The following is a 23456-nucleotide window of genomic DNA, read 5'->3' on the forward strand; positions in this document are numbered from 1 at the left end:
TCCACTTTGCTGTATAAGTCATAATATTTTTAGTCACAAAAATTCCATTTTTGACATTCTCACAAGTTTTTCATAGAAATACCAGTTATATTTATTCCGCATTTAATGGGTTTTTTTCTTTTTTCTTTTTCAGCAAATTGAGGAATTTTCTGATGTTAATGAAGGAGAGAAAGAAGTGATGAAACTATGGAATCTCCATGTCATGAAGCATGGGTAGGGTATTTCTAAATTCAAATATTCTATTTCTTTTATATTTGTTTTGCTGCTTCATATTCTATAAGTCTACCTGTGTTAGATTCTTATATAAAATTCTGTTAATTTTGATATAACGTGTCTGAAATTCTACCCTGATCCAAAGTATTATAACTGCGTAAAGGAAAATAGTAATGCTTAAAGATTGTATGAGGAAGGTACTAGCTCTAAAAGCAGGTTTTTATTTTTAATGTGTCCCTTTTTTTTTTAATTGACCCAATTTTCATTCCTTATATTGCCAGGGAATACAAAAATAATATGCCATGAGCTACATTCCAGGAAATCCTGAAAATTACCACAGTTATTACCATAATTTTTAACAATTGCTAAATTATGCAGAATAAAATATAAGTGGCTTTTCTTTTTTTTCTTTATTACGATTTCATAGAGGGCAAAGGTAGAACAGTCTTCATTTCTCATACCTTTGTAGCTAAAAGAATATTTCAAAGCATTGTTTTTCCTGCAGATCTGCCTCCTCCGTGTGAACTATTTACCCATCAATACACATGTTATTCTTCTCTTCCTTCATTATTACTAGATCCTCATTTAAGGCTTTTATCTATAGCACAAGCATCCAAAGTTTTTTTCATTTATAGATAAGTGAAATAAATGGGAAACTTTTGTTTCTTTACTCTGGGCTGGGAAAAGTGTTGTTGGTACATAAGTTCTAATCCAGATGTCTGGGTGCATAGCCCATAGCCTTTTTTCGTATACTATCTTGAGCTAAGAATAGTCTTCACATTTTCAGTGGGTTGTAAAAACTACAAATACCATATGATTTCACTTATATGTGGAATCTGAAAAACAGAATAAACAAAACAAACTCATAGATACAGAGAACATTTAGATGATTGCCAGATGGGAGGGGGGTTGGGGAGATGGGTGAAAAGGGGATAGGGATTAAGATGTACACATTACCAGTTATAAAAACAGTTATAGGGATGTAAAGCACAGCATAGGGTGTATAGTCAATAAATAATATCGTAATAATTTTATATGGTGTCAATGGGTACTAGAATTGTGGTGATCACTTCACAAGTTATATGTCTAATCACTATGTTGTACACCTGAAACTGATATTGTTCGTTGACTGTAATTGAACAAAATTTAAAAAAAAAGAGGAAGATGACATATTACATATGGCTTGCACACTCTTAAATATTTACTTTCTAGCCTTTTACAGAAAATGTTTGGTCCCCTATCTTGGGGAAATCATTTATGAGTAATGTATTTATGTGGAGGTTTGGTCTAAATCTTTTTACTTTTGTCTTGATTTGCCAGTTTTAAGATAGTATTTTAGTTAAATTATACTATCTGAGTTCTGTTTTATTTTTTATTTTTATTTTTTGAGTTCTATTTTAATTCCTTGATCTTAATCTGTGAGCACAACAGCCTATTGGGGTTCATTGTATACTGACATTAAAAGTAGTAAGCAGTTGGGTGAACTATTTGGATTTTTTAAAATCCGCATTCAAGTCCCTTGCACTCTGTTGAACTCTGTTCTAGAGCATAACTGAGTAGCCATTCTCTTTGGTTTAATTTAGTTCTCTCTTTATTTTATTTATTATTTATTTTAAATGCACCTTATTCATAGTTTGTGCTAAACAACCACACTGTACCACATTTGTTGTGACATCTTCATTTTTTCAGAGGTTTACCATGAACTGAAAATGTAAAGAAACACTGCTTCTGAAATAAGAAAGTATGTCAAGATCAAGGGAGAGAATGAAGGGGATAGGGTGTTCATAGAGAGTTAATGAAAGTGGTGCTGGCAAGAGAAAATAATGTAATACTGTTGTCATGTTTTTTTCCTAGTGAAATTACATACATCTATTTTAGCTCTGGTTACTTAAACCTCTTTAATTTTTTTCAATGGTAAGATCATTCAGGTGATAGAATCTCAAATTCACTGTAGTTTTATTCTTAAATCATTTACCTAGATTTCAATATAGTCATTCTATAATGGTTATCACTGTTGGATTTGATAGAAATGCTTTGTATTGCTATTGATGTTTTGTGTTGTTTTTATTAAATAGGTTTATTGCTGACAATCAAATGAATCATGCCTGTATGCTGTTTGTAGAAAACTATGGACAGAAAATAATTAAGAAGAATTTATGTCGAAACTTCATGCTTCATCTAGTCAGCATGCATGACTTTAATCTCATTAGTATAATGTCAATAGATAAAGCTGTTACCAAGCTCCGTGAAATGCAGCAAAAATTAGAAAAAGGAGAATCTGCTTCCCCTGCAACTGAAGAAATTACTGAAGAACAAAATGGGACAGCAAATGGATTTAGTGAAATTAACTCAAAAGAGAAAGCTTTGGAAACAGATAGTGTCTCAGGGGTTTCAAAACAGAGCAAAAAACAAAAACTCTGAAAAGGCCTAAACCCCATGTTACGGACAAACACTGAAATTGCATTTTAGGGAATTCAGTCTCTAGGAAGAGTTTTACTTATGTTTCTTAATCATAGGTTCCAAACAGGCACTGTTAGATGAAGTAAATGATTTCAATAAGGATATTTGTATCAGGGTTCTACTTCATGTCATTATGCAGCATTATATGTATATCAGTTTTATTGATGTCATTAAAACATTCTCTTGTTTGAGCATGAAAAGCAATACTTCAAAGAAAGTATTTTTAACTTCAACAGTTGTCTTATGAAATATATTAAATTGATAATTTTGAAATTATTTCATATATTTAAATTATAATGTTTTTTGCATTGTGACTGGCTGTTTTTCTATTTGGTGATTGTGAGACATTTTCTTGGGGAGGGAAAATTGGAATGTGATTCCCTTTTTTTAAAATTGAAGATTTTTGTGAAATTATGTTACATTAGTATTTAGTCATACCTTGATCCTTTTGAAATCATTTATCAATTTGAAATGAAAAATTACAATATGTTTTGCATTGCATACGTTCATTTTACAATTTTAAAATAGCACTTCATCTTAATGCCTGTTTGAGAAGAAATTTCTCACATTCAACAGTGAAATGACATGTCGGTTTATAAGCTTACCTACCATTTATGTGGATAATTTTAGTGCATTGCTCACCCAGTATGTTTTAAACTTGAACATTTTGCTGTTTTGGGTTTTTCCCCCCCAATTAGGAAAGCACATGGAAAAGTAAGCTGTCCACATCTTTTCATTAGGATTGTAAACCAAGGGAAGAGCAAGTTGAGATTTTTAAGATGCCACTTTCAGGGGAGGAAATGTTCTATAAAAATGAACCATAAAATGTTATAATTTCTTTATGTTTGCAAGGATGTCTTTGTAATGTATTTCACGATTAGAATATCCAATACAGATAAGCTGACTTGAATTGTTTTGAGCAATTATGCCCTGTGTTATATGTGTTTTATGCACATATTTGCAGTTGGATCGTCTCCAACAGAAAGTGGTTTCACTACTGGCACATTAACAAGCACCAATAGATTTTTATTCCAACTCCAAGCACTGTGGTTAACATCACCTCAATTTTTTATTATCCTTAAAGATAATTGCATTTTCATATTCTTTATTTATAAAGGATCAATGCTGCTGTAAATACAGGTATTTTTAATTTTTTTATTTCATTCCACCACCATCAGATGCAGTTCCCTATTTTGTTTAATGAAGGGATATATAAGCTTTCTAATGGTGTCTTCAGAAATTTATAAAATGTAAATACTGATTTGATTGGTCTTTAAGATGTGTTTAACTGTGAGGCTATTTAACTAATAGTGTGGATGTGATTTGTCATCCAGTATTATTAAGTTCTTAGTCATTGATTTTTGTGTTAAAAAAAATAGGAAAGAGGGAAACTGCAGCTTTTCATTACAGACTCCTTGATTGGTAAGCTCTCCAAATGATGAGTTATAGTAATCTCTGATCATGCCTCTGGATAGTGGATCTTGAGCATTTCTCTCGGGCTTTAATTTGCTAAAGCTGTGCACATATGTAAAAAAAAAAATAGATTATTTTAGGGGAGAAGTAGGTGTAGAATTATTGCTTATGTCATTTCTTAAGCAGTTATGCTCTTAATGCTTAAAAGAAGGCTAGCATTGTTTGCACAAAAAGTTGGTGATTCCCTCCCCCAAATAGTAATGAAATTACTTCTGTCGAGTAAACTTTTTATGTCATCTTATAATAAAAGCTGAAAAAATCCCTTTGTTTCTATTTATAAAAAAAAAAAAATGCTTTTCTATATGTACCCTTGATAAGAGATTTTGAAGAAATCATGTTAAGATGATAAAGCATTTGAATGGTACAGTAGATGTAAAAAAAAAATTCAGTTTAAAAGAACGTTTGTTTTTACATTAAATGTTTATTTGAAATCAAATGATTTTGTACATAAAGTTCAATAATATAAAAGCTGTACTGTTTTTTTTCTTTTATTTTTATGCATTGTTAATAATGTGCACTAAAACTTTGGCTTATCTAGGATAATAAGAATCCAGAATTACACCCATCGGTCAGAGCTAATAAGAATTAAGAAAGGAATTCCCAGCCTTGAGAACTGTAAGAAATATCTGCTGTTTAAGCCAAAAAAAAAAAAAAAAGAAAAAAAAAGAAAAGTGAAAGTGAATGTGAAACCTGCTTTCAATTTTAGGAGCATCAATTTCAACTAGTATGTTATTTATAGTAATACATAGGTAGATATATTTTTAAGTTTATAGTTCAGAGTTATGTCAATATTAATTTATAGTTACCATTTTTGGTTCTGGATTTTTCATTTTCTTTTTAATGAAAAAGAATTTATCTTGGCTTTCAAAAAAATTTATCTTGGCTTTCAAAAAGCTCATATTACAGTGGGTTACAAATGATAAAGTAAAATGATATATAATAAAATTATATACTATCTTCCATGAGGTCAGTAGTTGTTGAAGTTAACTTGAGAAGAGTTGGGGGAAACAACAGAAGAGTTGACAATGCAGCTGTTCTTGCTTTATTTACTATTAATACTATGTTGCATGTACACATGTTGCTGTGTATTCTTTGAGCTGTGTGCCCATCTATTTTTCCAAAGCTCACTATGTGCATTTCTTTTAAGCAACTGATTCCATCTCACTGACCATAGTACTGCCTAATGGTCTTAGTTGGTGCTCATATTTGGTGACATGATGAGGTCTTTATATGCCATGCTAAAAGTTTGTATTTTAGGTAGTAGGAAGTACTTAGAGATTTATTGCACAGATATGACACAAACTAATTTTTGTGTTTTAGGTGAGCCACAGCTTTTAAGAATTTCGGAGTGGAGAAGTTCTACATAGTAAGAATCGCTAGAATGGTATTGTAATAGTGCAGGTAATATCCAACTACTAGAACATTGCCTGAAGTAAGTGCCCAAGAAATAACTGTTGGTGTTGCAGTATAAAGGAATTTCAGAGGAAGCGATCCCTAACAAAATGAATAAAAAGGTAATTTCAAAGGAGGTAAGTGACAGAAAACAGGTTTAATGAGCTGATTAAATGGAAAGTGAGCTGGAGAAATTTATCAGAGTATGTGAAAAATGGGGCCAGGGCAAGAGTGAGGCCAAAGGAAGAATTTCGGGGAGAATTGATGGGAAGGTTGAGCATGATTATAGACTTGAAGAGACAGAAGACCAAAGATAGACAAATTACCAGAAAAAAGGAATGAGATCAAGAACATAGATGGATTTAGCTTGCTAAAGATGAAAGTTTGCTAATACTGCTGTCAAGAAATGGGGAAATGAGTACTCAAGACAGTTCTGGAGAGAGCAGTCTGGTACTTCCTAGTAAAATCACAGTGCATTCAATCTTTCCCCTAACAATTCCATCTTTAGGATTTTATCATACAGGCCAAGTAGAGACAGGACTTTCACCCCACCAGGCAAGGATAAGGACCCCTACCCAGTGGTTACAGGAATCTGTACTTCCACCTCCACTAGCAGTAATGAGGTACCTCTCTCCGTCTCTAATGAGGTGGTTCAGAAAAAGTCTGGTGAAGAGTCAGGACTCACTTTTGAAAGTGATGGGGCAACTCCACTCCAGTGGAGATTATCGGGAGTCAGAACTCCTTTGTCAATCCAACAGTATGCTCTTAGCTATCAATGGAGGCTGAGTTGGAGCTACAAGTCTACCTCCACTTGGCAATAATGAGACAGGCCCCTCCCCTCACTCAATCTGCTAGAGTGATGTCAAAAAGCCAGTTGACAAGTTTAAATAAAATCCAGTCTCATGACAAAAATACATTTCAATAGAAAACCATTCATCATACTAATAAGCACTAGGAAGATCTCGAATGAAGACCACACAGCAAAGTATCTGATGAAGATTCTAAAACAGCTCTATTAGTTTTCTCTAGAAAAACAACCAATATAAGATTAGGGAGCCTGAGAAGTCCCATGATCTGTCTACAAGGCAGGAACCCAGTAAAGCCAGTGGTGGAATTTGATGAGCTGAGAGCCAGCGGTATAGATTCCAGGCCAGGCCGGATCTAAAGGCCCTAGAACCAGCAGTGTAGATCACTAAAAGATCTATGTCCCAGCTCAACAGGCAGAGAATTAATTCAACCACTTTTTTCCTTTATTCAGCCCTCAACAGATTGGACGATACACACATTAAGGAGGGCCCTTTGTTTTAATCCATCAATTCAAATGCTAATCTCTTCTGGAAACACCCTCACAGGCACACCCAGAAGTAATGTTTACCTACCTAGACATCCTTTATCCTTTGGCCCAGTCAAGTAGACACATAAGACTAACCATCACAGCAACCATGATAAAAATGTTTCAGTGAGTAATTATGAACACACTTGAAACATGAGAAAATGAATAGACTCAGCAAATATATAGAGTCTCAGCAAAGAAATAGAAGATCTAAAGAAGAGCCAAATGGACGTTTTAGAAGTGACAATACAATAACCAAAATAACAAAAAGCTCTGTAAATGGACCCAACAGAGGAAAGAATTAGTGAACTGTAAGAACAACCTAATCTGAACACAGAAAAGAAAATGAACAAAACCTCAGGAATCAGTGGGACTATACAAAAGATATAAAATTTATGTCATTAGAGTCCCAGAAGGAATGGAAAAAGGGCAGGACTGAAAAAAGTACTTGACAATGGCTATAATCTTTCCAGGTTGGGCAAGAGACATAAACCCAAAAGATTAAAAAAGCTGAGGAAAACAAGATAACCCGAAAGAAATCGATGCAAAGATATAGTAACATTAAACTTCTGAAAACTAAATATATAGAGAAAGGAATCAGAAAAATGACACTATCTACAAGTAGGAAAAACAATTATACTAGATTTTTCATCAGAAACCATGGTAAGTAGCATGATATCTTTCATGTACTGAAAGAAAAGAATTGTCTACCCTGAATCCTATACTTAATGAAAATATCCTAAAGGAATGAAGAAGAAAATCAAGACATTCTCAGATGAAAGAAATTTAAAATGTCTGCTGGCAAAAAATTTAAAAGACTAGCTAAACGAAGTTCTATAAAAAAGGAAACAGTACAAGAAGGAATCTTGGAACGTGATGAAGAAAACATGGTAAGCAGAAGAATATAGGTAAATATAGGCTTTCCGTCTCAAGTTTTCTAAAATATTTTATGGTTGAAGCAAAAGTTATTGTCTGATTTGATTCTAAATCTGTGGTAGAGAAAATTTTAAGAAAGATTATGTTGTAAATGAGGGAAGAATAAAGGTAGGGATTCTGTATTTCACTTGAACATTAAAATGACACCAATACACCGAAAAGATACAACAGATAAGTCGTGTATATAAATATATATAGAGAGAGAAAGGAATCAGAAAAATGACTATATATATATATATACACACACATACACAAACAAAAAACATGTCATATACTTAATACACAAATGAATATATGTAATGTATATACATATATGTATATGTACATATATATTAATATACATATATAGCAACATCTAGAACTACTAAACTATACAAAGAACACAGGGAAAGGAAAGCAAATGAAAACCGAAGAACAGGAAATAAAAAATGGCAGACTTAAGCCCTAACATATCAATAACAACATTATATATCAATAGTCTAGACCAAATAAAACTGACAGTAAATTAAAACACTAACAAAACCATGACACACTATATGATGTCTACAAGAAACTCCAAATATAATGTTATAGACAAGTTAAAAAAGGATAGAAAAATATAAATCATGCAAACAGGAATGCAGGAGAGGCTATATTAATATCAGATAAAGTAGACTTTGGAGCCAAGGAAATTACCAGAAACAAGGACATTATGATAAAATGGTCAATGATACACAAATCTGAATGTGTATTCATAAGAGAGGCAAAAGCTGTGAGTCAAAAACGGATAGAACTAAAAGAAGAAACAGACAAATCTACAATTCTAATTGGAGACTTCAACATTCCACTCAAGAATTGATAGGGGAACTACACAAAATTAGAAAGGATATAATAAAACTGCAACACCATCAACCAATAGGATCTAATCTACATTTATAAAACATTCCACCCATTAATGGCAGAATACAGCCTTTTCAAGTGCCCACAGAACATATGCCAAGATTACTTATACCCTAGGACATAAAACCTCACAAATTTGAAACAATTTCATACAGAGTATATTCTTTGACTACAATATAATAAAACTAGAAATCAATAACAGGAAAATCACCAAATACACTCAGAAACTAAACACATTTCTAGAAAATACTTGGATCAAAGAAGAAATCTCAAAGGGGTTAGGGGGATCTAGTTTATTAATTTGGCAGGATACAAAATAAACATACAGATTGATTATATAAGAAATAGGCATGTGGAAACCAGAATTAAAAATACAATACCATTTACGATCACTAAAAAAAATACTTAGGTGTCAATGTAACAAAAAATGCAGACCTCGAATGCTAGAAACTATAAAATGCTGATGAAAGAAATCAAAGGTCTAAATAGGAGAGACATACTACTGTGTTCATGGATTGGAAACAACATAGTAAAGATGTCAACTCTTCCCAAATTGATATACAGGTTCAACACAATTTTAACATCTCAGCAAGATTTTTTGAAAAGATTATTCTATAATTCACATGGAAAGACAACAGAACTGGAATAGCTAAAACAATTTTGAAAAAGATGAATAAGAAATCAGTCTGATTATAAAACATCATATATCTTAGTAATCATACTCTGTGGTAATGCCAGAGGGACAGACCCATATATCAATGGAACAGAACAGAGAACCCAGAATTAGACCTATACAAATATGCCCAAGTGATTTTTGGCAAAGGTGCAGAAGCCATTCAATGGAGGAAAGAGAGCCTTTGCAGCAAATGGTGCTGAAGCAACTGGACATCGATATGAACAGATTCGTTCCCAAATGAACCTTAACCTAAGCCTCACACCTCTATACAAAAAAACCAAAATGGATCACAGACTTCAAATATTAAACTATAAAGCTTTCAGGAAAAAAAATCTTTGGGATCTAGGGCTAAACAGAGTTCTACTTAGACTTGACACCAAAAGCCCAATCCATAAAAGGAAAAATTAATACATTGAATATCAAAATTAGAAACTTGTACTCTGGGAAACAGCCTGGTAATGGGATAAAAGACAAGTTACTGACAAGATATTTCCAAACCACATACCCAACAGTATCTAGACTACATAAAGAACTATTAAAACTTAATAGTAAATAAACAATCCACTTAGAAAATGGGTAAATTCACTGAAGAGGTTTAACTGATGGCAAATAAACTGAAAAGATGTTTAATATCATTAGCCATTAGAGAAATGCAAATTAAAACCACAGTGAAATATCACCACACATTTATCAAAAAGGCTAAAATTAAAAACAGTGACAACCAATACTGAGAGAGCCAATACATTGCTAGAGAGAATGTAAAAATGGTACAACCCCCCTGAAAATCAGTTTGACAGTTTCAAAAAAAAAAAAAAAAAAGAAATGCAACTTCTCTGCACTCCTCAGACATTTACTGCATTCTCATATACTCCTATCACCACCATGATATTCAGGGATGCCCTGATGCACACTCTTCTTACCTCCATCATGACTGCAAATTCCTTCCCTTCTGCTTCATATGCCAGTTCTGAGCTTATTAACTTTCTACTCATCTTTTAAGATTTACTTTGCTCGCTGAGATCTTCAGATAGATTCAGTCCTCAGTGCTACTCTGTAATTTCTACCACTTAGCCCATGTCTGGTTATTATCTACACCTGGGGCTTTCTCCTCAGTGTCCACTTCTCTCAGGAGCATAATGGTTAAGAGCTGTGGCTCCAAAGTAAAACAGATCTGGGCTACAGTCCTAACCAGACTAGTTATTTGTCATGACCTTAACCAAATTAGTATACATCTTTTGACCTACATTTTCTCATCTATAAAGTAGAAAAAACTAATAACAGTATTATTAGTACAATATATGGATTAAATAAGATAATGAATGTATTTTGAAAATTTAGCAATGTGCCTGGTACATAGTAGGGGCTCAGTAAATACCAATTCTTACTATCAAACTCTCATCCCTCCAAACAGATTTGGAATACTGTTTTTTATCTGTTCAAATAGAATGAGTTAGATTTTACCAAAATCTCAGTTCTTATTTCAAGAAAAAAAATATTTAGTTTCAGAGTTCAAAACAGTAAAATCCACTCTGGTCTACAACTAAGTTAGGTTTAAGTCACTTCTATGAAAAAGCACACTGTAGAGGTATAAATTTAAGATGCCATTCTCCTTTCAAGGGTAAGAAAGATGTTCAATAAATACTTACTAAATGAAGGAAATGAGATGAAGCCATTCTGGAGAAAATATCTATATTCGGTCAAACATTTATTGTACATGTGTTATGTGTCGGCCACTATACTTGGTATCAGATACACAGAATACAAGTCTAAGTAGCTTTTCACAAGTTACAATGATACCTGAATTAAAATGACTGGAGCCACAAGAAACCCTTTTCTCCCTCTAAAGATTAAAACTGAATTTCTCAAATTTCATGGAAGAAAAAAATACACACGTTTAACTTTTAGTTTTTTATTTGGTTTCAGACAGCTGGACAAGGCATCTACATTCTAGCATATCTTACTACTAAACAAGTGAAAGACGACTTATTTATTAAAAAAAAAAAAAAAAGGCAAGAGAAAAAGGTCATGATTGTCTAACAGGGAGTTTGAATCCCCAAATAAATTATCTTACAAAAGTATCAAACTTGCTTTTCTACTTTTCCACTGTTAAAAATGAAAAAAAAAATCACATTAGAAAAATCTGTAGCTGATATATAGCAAGTTAAGATAATCATTTTTACATACTGAGTCCTTCAAATAAATATTTTACACAAATTTAAGTTTCAAAAAAATAAGTAGGTCAAGTATTTATATTTGTTTGGTCCACTAAAAGACCATTTATAAAACTGACACTAAACTGGACTGCAGCTCATACCTTATGAATAGTAACATGCATATCACTGCAGCTGGATATGCACATGTGCATATTCCATACATGTGAAATGGCTAATACTGCTGTGTATACTACTTCCATAAGTAGTTTTACCCTGTAAAAATCCTGTAGTCTACCATGAATCAAATTGCAAGAGCAAAAGAAAATGCTTTGCCTATTGTAGACATTTGCTCAGTAATTTTTGTAAAATGCAAAAATTACCATGCTTTTGGTACTTAAAGATTACTGAACATGAGATAAAATTCAATACTGCTTACAAATACCTGAATATGGAGAACATATTCAACTTGTGTGGTGAGCACACAAGTGAATGTATATTACAAAATTCTGGCTTCTATCTGGTCTACTGTTGTATACTAAAGTCTTACATGGCCTTGGATCCTTAAAAGATGGGGATTTAATAAAACATTATGTTAAGTTTTTCTGTTCAAATAACCAATTTTTAAAAAAAGTACAGAGGAAGGGCATAGGACTTTCTGTATCCTCATATTTTAAAAGCCAATTTGATTTTTATTGTGATGTGCTATTTTAATTAATATTGCTAAAAATAGACTGCATTATGGTTTTGTCCACAATATTCAAGTTTCATTGCTAAAATATTCCAAGATAAATCCAGTAAACATTTCCATTTCCAATGGCTAAAATGAGAGATGAATCTAACAATTTTTATTTAACAATTACAACTAAACTGGGCTGAAGATAGCTACATTAAAACCCTGCAAACCAAAGCCAATCATCCAAAAATCTAGAATACCAACACTTTCCATCCAGGATGGAAAAATGAGCATCCGAAGTAAAGAGAACCACAAGATTGATCAAGTAACCAATCAAAAACCACTTCTCTGTTATTTGAGCTAATAGTTACTCGAAGCTTGAAGTTTCCACCTTCGTTATTATTGGTGGATCCTAGAGTCACAGCTTCAATGTCAAATGTGACAGTGGACCCAGAAGTAACGGCGGGCAACTGATTAGTCATTTCTTTTCCATTTACAAAAACTGCACCTAAAATGTTAAGGTAAAGAGTCATTTACTTGTGAGCAATAACTAAGAATTAAAACAGATTCTAGATTATTGGTAACACAGCTAATTTCCTAATTCAGATAAAGAAAACATTTTAGAATGCCAACTAGTCAAAGATAATGCATTTGAGTATGTTAATTAATCCCCATCCTCAAGGGAGAAGAAAAAGATAAAGCTTTAATGACACTTAGAGTTCTGACTCAGAGTTCTACTCTTTTAGAATATAGACTGAGTTCCACATATGGATGGCATCAAAAGAAACTTGACTCTGTTACACAGTTACATCCTGTGGAATAGCAAGATTGTTTCACACTGAATAAACAATCATGTTCTACCTACTGCTTGACCCACACCACAAAATATTAACATGTCTCTTGTGCAGTGACTTGAAAGTATGATTACTATGGAGTAAGGGACCAAACAACACCAGAAATCCTAACTAAGTAAATTCTTTCCCTAGTTTCCTAATATATGTTGAATTTAGATGACCCATGTACACAGAATCCAGAAGTAGACTGCCTGCTGCAAATCCCAGCTCAACCACCTCCAAGCTATTTGAGTTTAAGCTAGTTACTTAACCTCTCTGTGGCTCAGTTTTTATCATTAATAAAATGGATATAATATCACTCCCACTTCGAAAAGTTGCTAAAAGGGTTAATTAGTTGATTATTTATAAAGTGTACAGAATGGCTGGTACATAGTAGCCATAGAGATATGTCATTAAGACCTACTTAAACCTTCTCATCTCCTGTTACAAATGTGTGACATTGGGAGAGATTCATATATTTCATATATTTCAAAGAGAATAATATTTATCTCTTACCATTTGTACTAATGCACACTGCTTGGTCTCGCTGCAGAGAGTCATATCCATTCTGTTTTTCTGCACACACTCCTATACTGTCTCTTCTGTCTGGCTGTCCCACAGTTTCAACTCTGTAAATGAGGTAGAAAGGTTATTTAATCTTTTTTAAAACATGATATCTAACAGTTACTAAGCTTAAATAAAGCAATTTCAACATAACCGCTCTTAATAATAGCTAACAATGAATCAGTACTTTCTAAATTCCAGGCACTGTTTTAAAAATTTTGTATGTCTATAAATCATCTCATTTAATTCACATCACCCAGGTAAATGCTATTATTATCATACCCATTTTATACATGAGGAAACTAAGGCACGAAAGGCAAAACAAGATTCAAAAAAGATGACCCTGGTCATCTGGCTGAGTGGTGGCACTAGGATACAACAGCGAGCATTCTGAATGGACAATCTGCGTTAACTGCAGCACATTTCTATTTTATGTCCTTATTTTTTAAAAAAGGATAATATGTTTATGAACATACTTTGCTTGAAGAACCTCATCTGTGGAAAGTTTAAGTATTTCCTTTTGTGTTTTAGTCTCAAATAATGCATCATTATGTAGTCTAGATATAGGAAAGGTACAAAGGTCAACCTACGTTCTTATTACCAGACTCATCTTTCCCTCCATTCCAGAAAGCCAGACTTTGCAAGGACAAAAAAAGAAAAATTAGTGAGGAATAGAATGTAATGTTACCGACGGTAGATGTGATTATTTATATTCAATGAGGCCTTAAAATGTCTTTCGTTGTAAAGTGACAAACATGCAGGATCATAAATATGTTTGCAGGTTTCTGCAGTAATTTCACTTCTAAATCAGCAGTCTGAAGAAGTTTGGGGAGACCTTTCTTTTGCTTTGTTGCATCCAAGAGAGCAAAATGGGTAACCAGCAGCTCCACTAAGGCCATTTGAGAAAATCTGGCCAGAGGTCTCGTTCTTGCTGCATCTGCTCAAACCAACATGGTCTGACCTGGAAATACAGCCTCAAAATGTGCTGCAGTGTTTCTGTCAGGACGCGAAGGATATAAGCTTAAGTTGGACTAAGTGAACTTCCTTGAATAGGTCATTCAGGACGTCTACCTTATTGTAAAAACAATGCTAGCTCTTTGCACATAAAATTTTAAAAACTTCAAATAAAAAAAAAAGCATGGGAAGGAAGAGAGTGATATCAGCAATACAGCAGAATAATAAGTATGAGTCCTCATTCTACTGCAGAAACACTGCTTTACCAATGATATGCACACCAAAATATCTTCATGAGATTTTCAGAATCCAGTTAAGCTGTACTACGCCAAGGGAGCATAGAGCTGAAAACAGCTATATTGAAATGACTAAGGAGAGCAATTTCACTTTCTCCATGTCAGCCCCTCTTCCAAGCTACCACAGCTCAGTACCAGGCAAGAACACCCCAGCTTTTGATTTTCCCTTCAGGAAGTAAGATAGAAGTAGAAAGTGGATCCAGCATTCCAGCTCTATAGAAGGCTGCCTGAAGGGCTAGTTTCTGCTGTGCCTCATTTGGAGCACTGCAGGAACTGGCATAGTATGGATGCCTGAATGCTGCTGAAACCAAAGAAAAGGGAGGGTGGCATCCTGTTGCCAGTACAACTTGGCATGATGAGAAGGTGCATAACTCAAGGCTTCTCTCCATTGGGAAAAAGGGAGAAGAATAGATGTTTCTGGTACACCACCTTTTCATGGAACTGCTCAAGGAAATAGTATCTGTCTTACCTGACGTGGCGCATTGACAGGAAGCCCACATACTCTAGATGTCTGGTGGCCACTGAGTACGAGAGAGAGCAGGGCAGCTTGGTTGCTGCAGCACCAAAGAATTTGCATGTCACAAACAGGCACCAAAGAGAGCAAGAGATTGAGTCCCTAAAAAACTAGCAAGGCTCTCTAATTGAGAAACTGTACACACAAGCTCAGGGAAGTCTCATCCCCCACCAAAAGATTTCGGAGGTCCCCAGAATCTTTAGCTGAACTCATCTGTGAGGGTCTTCTCTGTATAACACCAGGCCGTAAAGATTGGGAAAGGTGGCTGTTTTCATATGTGCAGATCCCAATACAAAATTATGAGATATATAAAGAAATAGAGAAACATGGCCCAAACAAAAAATAGATCTCCGGAAAAAATATCTTAATAAAATGAAGGTTAAATTATCTGACAACAATTAAAAATAACCATCAAAAAGGCACTCTATAAGCTCTAGAAAATGCATGAACAAAATAAGACAATCAAAAAAATATATATATATAAAACTAAACAAAACATTTGCAGCTGAAGAATATAATAACTAAACTGAAAAACTGATGACAGGAGTTCAATATCACATTAAATCAGGCAGAGGAAAGAAACATCAAATTTGAAGACAGGTCATTTGAAATGGAATCAGAGGAGGTTAAAAAAAAAAAAGAATGAAGAAAGTCTAAGAGACTTATGGGAAAAGAGAGAGGGAAAGGGATAGAATATTTATTTAAATAAATAATGGCTGAAAATTTCCCAAACCTGAGGAAGGAAATGGATATCCAGATTCAATAAAACCAATGGACTCCAGCTAGAATGAATCCAAGATATCACACTGAAACACATTAAAATCAAATTGTCAACAGCCAAAAACAGAATTCCGAAAGCAGGAAAAGTAACTCATCATGTACAAGGGAACTCATAAGACTGTCAGTGGATTTCTAAACAAATCTTTCAGGCAAGAAAGGAATGGGATGATATATTTAAAGTGCTTAATGAAACAAACTGGCAACTAAAAATATAATACATGGCAAAACTGTCCTTGAAAAATAAGGAAGAAATGAAGATATTTCCACATAAACAAAAATGAGGGTGAGCGGGGGGTGGTCATCATTACTAGACCTTCCTTACAAGAAATGCCCTTCCAGTTGAAAAAGATACTAAAAAGCAACATCAAAGTATGGGGATCCCCTGCTCTAGGATACATCACATGTTAGGTCATAAAAGAAGTCATGACAAATTTAAGACTGAAATCACACCACATATATTTTCTGATTGCACTGAAATGAAACTAGAAAATGAATGGCAGAAGGAAAACTAGGAAGTTCACAAATATATGGAAATTAAACAACCGACTCTTAAACAACCAGTGAATCAAAGATGAAATCAAAAGAAAAATTAGAAAACATCTTGAGACAAATGAAAACAAAAACATAACATACCAAAATTTTTGGTATACAACAAGAGCATCAAACAGGGACGTTTATAGAGATAAACATGTACATTAAAAGTGATCTCAAAAAAAAAATTAACTTTACATTTCAAAGAATGAAAAATAAAATAAACGAAAAATAAAAAAAATAAACAAAGCTTAAAGTTGGCAGAAGAAAGGAAATAAGATTAAAGCAAAACTAAACAAAATGGAGAATAGAAAAACAATAGAAAATAATCAACAAAACTAAGAGTTAGCTTTTTAAAATGATCAACAAATCGACACTTTCAGCTAGATCAAGAAAGAGAAGTAACAAAGTCAGAAATTAAAGAGACATTACAACTGATACCACAGAAAATAAAGGATTATAAGAGATAAGAGATTCCTATGAACAATATACAGCAAGACTGGATTATCTAGAAGAAATGGATCAATTCCTACAAACATATAACCTACCCAGACTGATTATGAAGAATAGAAAATATGAGCAGATTTATAACTAGAAAGTAGATTAAATCAATAATCAAAAAACCTTTCAACACCCATATACACACACAGCCCAGGACCAAGTGGCTTCACTGGTGAACTCTACTAAATATTTAAAGAAGAATTAATGACAATCCTTCTCAAACCTTTCCAAAAAACTGAAGAGGAGGGGATACTTCCGAACTTATTTTATGAGGCTCATATGATCCTGAAACCAAAGTCAGAAAAAGACACTACAAGATGCACAAATCCTAAACGAAGTACTAGACTAGATTGTTGATGGGAAACTAAAATGGTACAGCTGCTATGGAAACACAAAATAAAAAACAGAACCACCACATGATCTGGCAATTTCACTTCTGGGTATATATCCTAAAGAATTCAATGCACTGAGAACACCACAATATTACTTCTATAATATTCCTGCCAAAGATGCATAACCTGAATCCAATCATCAGGAAACATCAGACAAACCCAAACTGAGGGATATTTTATAAAATAACTAGCCTGTACTCTTTTAAATTGTCAATATCATAAAAGTTAAAAGAGAAACTTCTAGATTAAAAGAGACTAAACAGACATTACAACTGAATATAACATAAGATCCAAATTTTTTTTTTTCTATAAAGAACATTAATTGGAATAACTAAATCTGATAAGGTCTGTATGTTATAGTATGTCCATGCTAATTTTCTGATTTTGATAATCTTTTTATAAATACTGAAAACGATTTGGGAAAAAAGTAGGGAGAAAAAGATGAAGGAAATAAAGTATTGGGGAATCTGGGTGAGGGGTTTTGGGATTCTATGTATTTTTCTTGCGATTTTTCTGTAAGTCCGAAATTATGTTTTAAAAGATTTAAAAAACACACAAAATGCTATATGAATAAATATGTAGAGAGGGATGTGGAAAATACAAAGTATCTGAATTTTATCCCTAATATTCCTAGTATTTTCTCTAAAAATTAAAACAAGCTAATATTATTCTAAATAGAGGATTGTAGATATTTGTTATAGTATTATGTAATGAAGAATTTGGCTTGCCTTGATCCTGGGAGGTAACTTCTAAACCACTGGAATTTCCCAAGTGATAGGAGTTATTCAGTCTTTGTTATTTATGGTGGGCCCCTCAGACCACCCCTAATAATTTATGCTCATAAGGTGCTTATACTAGGCTCCTAGATAGTTTATGCTAACAAGATGATTCAGGATGGAAGTAGGATACCCCAGAAAGACCAATCATATGATTAGAAGGTTGAGGCTTTGAGCTACATAATATCAGCCCAACTTGCTGGGAGGGCAGGGGAAGCGAATAGTCAAGTAGTGGATGATTTAATTAACCATGCCTCCATTAAAAAATAATACAATAAAATAAAAACCCTGGACACCAAAGTTTGAGCAAGCATCCCTGAAAACAGTGGAAGCTTCTGGTTTGGAACCTTCCGAGACCTCTTCCTATGCTTCTCTCTCTTTGGTGGTTTCTAATCATATCTTTTTGCTATAATAAAATATAATTTTAAGTGTTTTAATTTCCTAAGTTATGTGAGTCATTCTAGTGAATTACAGAACTTGAGGGTAGTCATGGGAATCCCAGAATTTGTAGCCATCTATGTCGTTAGAAGTGAGAGTGGGCTCTGGGGGTTACTAAACTCGTGGCTCGTATCCAAAGTGAGGTCTTAAAACCCTGAGTTTGGCCAGCTCATTAAAATTTTTTTTTTTTTTATTAATTACTATTAGAATGCTGAATGCAATACAGTTTGCTCCTTGTTTCTGGTAATATTTTTGCTGGTTGTTTTCATCATCTCTAGAAAAGATTTGCTACTCTTTTTCATCATGTTTTTCTTTTATCCTATCATTGTACAGATACTATGAAGGTTAATTTTGTGTTATCCGACCATGGTAACTTTCAGATTTACAGCTCTATGCCTATCCCCCATTGCTATAGGAATTCACTACCTTTTAATATGGCTTCTTTGTGAAGCTATCTCTCCTTTGACACTCACAATCTAATTTAGTTCAAAAAAGCTTCTATTGCCAGATCTGAGCTTCTCTGGTTTCTTCAAAGGTTGCTTCACAAACTACTGACCACTGTCACCAGGGGAGCTAGTCTTTGCTTTCTAAGATGATGCACTCTGAATTCCCCTGGGCATTTTCCACTTTTTCTCTCTGCTTCCTCAAGCAGAACACTCAATACTGTTCAGTCTTAGCCCTGTTTATAGTCTTAAAGTGGGTCCTTCTCCTTCTGGGACTGAGTATTTGGAGATTTCTGAAATTGGCCCCCCACATTCATTTTTCCCTCGGGAAACTATTATGATTCCCTCATTGGATTTCCTGACTAGCTGTGGCTTAGAAAGTATTTACACCTAATTTGGAATTTAAGTTTTCTGTCTCTTATATTTGTTGAAAAAGCACTTATGGGTCCTCCCACCTATATTCTCTTTATTACTCCAAAATTTCTAGAAATAGAAAAATTCAGAACTAAGGTGCTACCATGTATCTACTGGTCCCAGAAGTTCCCAATCTCTCTTTTGAACCCACTCTAAAAAAGTTTTCACCTCCGCAGTGCCACTGAAACTGTTCATGTCAGGGTCACCAATGGATCTCCACACTGCACACCCAAAAGTAAATCTCAGTCCCTTTCTTAACTAATGGATCACCAGCATTTGACACAACTGATGATTATCTAAAACTTCTTTTACTTGTCTTTGAGGACAAGACATTGAGGACAAGACATTCTCCCACTATTCCTCCTCAGAATCCTTTGCTGGTGCTTTCTTTTTTTCTCAGCTGGTAAATGTTAGATTCCTCCAGTGTCCTCTATCTGCACTTATTCCCTGGCTGATCTCATCCAGTTCCACAGCTTTAAATACTTATGTGTATGGTAAGTCCTCTCTAGTTAATATCTCCAGTCTGGCTCACTCCACTGAACTCTAGACTTGTATGTCCGACTGTATATTCCACACCTTCATGTGTATGTCTAATAAGGAACTCAAATTTAATTTGTGAAAAAACAAACTGATACATAGAAAACACTCCTCTGACCTCAGTAAATGACAATTCTACTCTACTGTTCACTTAGTCCAAAAACCCTGGGTTCATACCTGACTCCTTTCTTTCTCATATCCCACAACCAATCCATCGGTCAATCTTGTTAGTTCCTTCTTCAAAATATATCCAGGTTCTGATCACTTATTATTACCTCCACTGCTCCTTCCCGATCAAAGCCATTAGCTTTTACTAAAATTGTTGTTACAACCTCCTAACTGATCTCCCTGCAACTTTACAGACTATTTTCCACATAGCAGCCAAAATGACTTGTAAAACAGATGTCATATCATGTCATTCATTTGTTCAATACCCTCCAATGGCCTCCCACCTTAGTCTAAGTTAAAGCAGAGTTCTACAGAGCTAGACCATCAGGACTTTAACTGAGCATCACTATTAACAATCTGTGCAACCTTAGGCAGGTTGCTTAATCTAACATCTCAGTTTCCATATCTATAAAATATATTTACCTTGTGAGGATGTAATGAGGATTTATAGACATTAAGAACTAACACATAGTAGAGCTCAACAAATGTTAACTGGCTACTCTTATTTCGTATAGTCTAAATCAATTTGTGAATTCATGAAAAGTCAAATACAGAGCATGATCCCCCAAGACTATGGGAACATAAACCTGACTTGGTTTTATTTGATAAAGCCTTTTATTGAGGGTGGAAAAAAAAAAAACTGTATGCAGTATCAAATGTCCTCCTTGTAAATGGGTACAAGTTACCTCCAAAAGGGTCATTTCTTTGAGAAATTAAAGAAATATACATAGTCTGTCTAAAAGAATATCTTATCTTTCTGGGGTTCCGACTATACTTCCATCTTTAAGAACCCTCATCAAGACTCTACCTGCTGTTCTTTGTACTTTTTCCTATTCCATATCTTCGGTTCTTGCTTTGTTTCCTCATTTGAAATGTCTTCACCAGCTTGACCTGGGATAAAGCCTTCACCAAGCCCTCACTTAGAAATAACTTTTCCTGCCTTTATATTCCACAGCAGTCTGGATATTTCCTATACTGATGTATAAACTGCATACTCTACACTGAGCCAAAGGTTCTGTTTTTTTCTTTTAAGTTTGCATTCCTGCCAATACCAAGTACTATACATACCATCTTGAGTGGAATAAGGGTAGGATGAAACAATCAGCTTCATTCAAAAAGATGAGTTGTCAATAACAAACAACAAAAAAATGATCCAATCAAAAATGGACAGAGGACCTGAATAGACACTTCTCCATAGAGGACATACAAATGGCCAACAAACATAGGAAAAGATGCTCAACATCGCTGGCTATTAGAGAAATGCAAATCAAAACCACAATGAGATACCATCTCACACCTGTTAGAATAGCTATAATCAATAGGACAAGTAATAACAAATGCTGTAGAGGATGCAGAGAAAAAGGAATCCTCATACACTGCTGGTGGGACTGCAAATTGATACAGCCACTATGGAAAACAGTATGGAGGTTCCTCAAAAAACTAAGAATTGACTTACTATATGATCCAGAATCCCTCTACTGGGTATTTACCCCAAAGACTTAAAAAATCATATCCATAAAGATATTTGCACACCAATTTTCATAGCAGCATTATTCACAGTGGCCAGGACATGGAAGCAACCAAAGTGTCCTACAATAGATGATTGGCTAAAGAAGCTGTGGTAAATATATACAATGGAATATTAGCCATAAGAAGAGATGAAATACTGCCATTTGCGACAAGATGGATGGACCTCAGGATAATCATGCTAAGCAAAATAAGCCAGACAGAAAAAGTTGAAAATCACAGGATATCAGTTATATGTGGGATATAAACCTAAAAGCAACAAAGAAACAGGACAAACAGAGACTGATGGACATGGACTATAGACTAGTGATTACCAAAGGGTAGGGAGTGGAGGAGGAAGGGGGAAGTAGATGGGGTAAAGGGGGTCAAATATATGGTAATTAACGGAATCTGGACTTTGGGTGGTAAATACACGATAGAATATACAGATGTTAAATTATAATGTACACCTGAAAATTACATAATTGTATTAACCAAGGTTACCCCAATAAAAATAATTAAAAAAAAAAAAAGAGGTGTTGATCAGAACTATGTTTACATTTTAGAAAAGTAGTTTAAGACAGAGAAAATATGGATGGGGAAAAAGTCTAAGAAATATTCCTTACATTATCTGAGAAGAATAGCTATTGTATGTTATATATATTGTATAATAGCTATTTATAATATAATAGCTATTATATTATAAATACTCCAAATAGACATGCCTCCATGATTTCAAGTAATCCTCTCTCTACAAACAAATGAAAAGCTAGAGAATGGGATCCTAAAGAACTTAAGAAACAAGCTGTATTATCTCACCCAAGTCTATAATAAAGAGTCTGACATTTCCTACACTTGTAATAAGAGCCAAGCTTCGACCTCAAAAGACTACATACCATATCTCTAGAGGAGATAACTTTGTAAAAATATAAAACCCCAGCAAAGCTGTATTGTCCCTGGGACAGTGCATTCTGTCTCAATAAGGGAAAATTCATGAGATTTCAAAGACCTTAATTAAAAACAAATTAACTTCTTAAACCTAGTAGAGACTATATGACCTATTGGGACTTTCCAGGAAAGATTAAATTAGACTAGAATTTAAAAAAAAAAAAAAACAGGAAGAGCTAACAATTAGTATTGAAGAGACACCTAGTAATCACAGAGACCAGCCTTGTACAAAAAAAAGAAAGATCTCTTCAAGCTTAAATTCATTCAGAAAAGGGAATGCTAATGCTTAACCAAAGGCAAGCATCAAACCAAATTCACATATCCCAAGTGATCTCTTTCTACTAGTTATCAACAACAGCATTCCTAAGATAAAGCCCCCATATTCTTTTTGACATTTCTCCCATCAAGAAGAGGGGTATATCCCTTCCCTGGTATCTGAATTCTGTGGCTGGTTGAACAACACAATGTGACAGAAGTGACACTCTTAATTTCTAGGCCCAGGCTTTAAGAAACTGGCAGCTTCCACTTTTTATCTCTTGGGATGCTCATTCTTGGAACCCAGCCACCATGCTATGAGGAAGCCCAAGCAGCTGCGGAAGAGGCCTACATGGAGAGGTACCAAGAACCAGAATCAATTTGCCAGTCATCTGAGTGAGCCATCTTGGAAACAGAT

At 34.2% G+C, this 23456-nt stretch overlaps 2 protein-coding genes across 4 annotated transcripts in view; one reads left to right on the forward strand and one right to left on the reverse strand.

Moving 5' to 3' along the window:
• The window catches only part of SUZ12 (SUZ12 polycomb repressive complex 2 subunit), a 37335-nt gene extending 32523 nt beyond the window's left edge, over positions 1–4812 (forward strand). For all 3 annotated transcript variants that reach the window (XM_016152497.2, XM_016152498.2, XM_016152499.2), the window contains 2 exons: positions 134–213; positions 2289–4812. In XM_016152497.2, coding sequence (XP_016007983.1) covers positions 134–213; positions 2289–2634 — 426 coding nt within the window. In that variant the 3' untranslated portion in view covers positions 2635–4812. The remainder of the gene's footprint in view (positions 1–133; positions 214–2288) is intronic.
• A 6238-nt stretch (positions 4813–11050) lies between these two features.
• The window catches only part of CRLF3 (cytokine receptor like factor 3), a 30744-nt gene continuing 18338 nt past the window's right edge, over positions 11051–23456 (reverse strand). The window contains exons 7-8 of the mRNA XM_016152500.2: positions 13538–13650; positions 11051–12696 (exon numbers count right to left, since the gene is read on the reverse strand). Of these exons, the coding sequence (XP_016007986.2) occupies positions 12440–12696; positions 13538–13650 (370 nt within the window). The 3' untranslated portion in view covers positions 11051–12439. The remainder of the gene's footprint in view (positions 12697–13537; positions 13651–23456) is intronic.

This window comes from Rousettus aegyptiacus, unplaced genomic scaffold (genome assembly GCF_014176215.1).
Source record: "Rousettus aegyptiacus isolate mRouAeg1 unplaced genomic scaffold, mRouAeg1.p scaffold_m13_p_6, whole genome shotgun sequence".
NCBI lineage: Eukaryota > Metazoa > Chordata > Mammalia > Chiroptera > Pteropodidae > Rousettus > Rousettus aegyptiacus.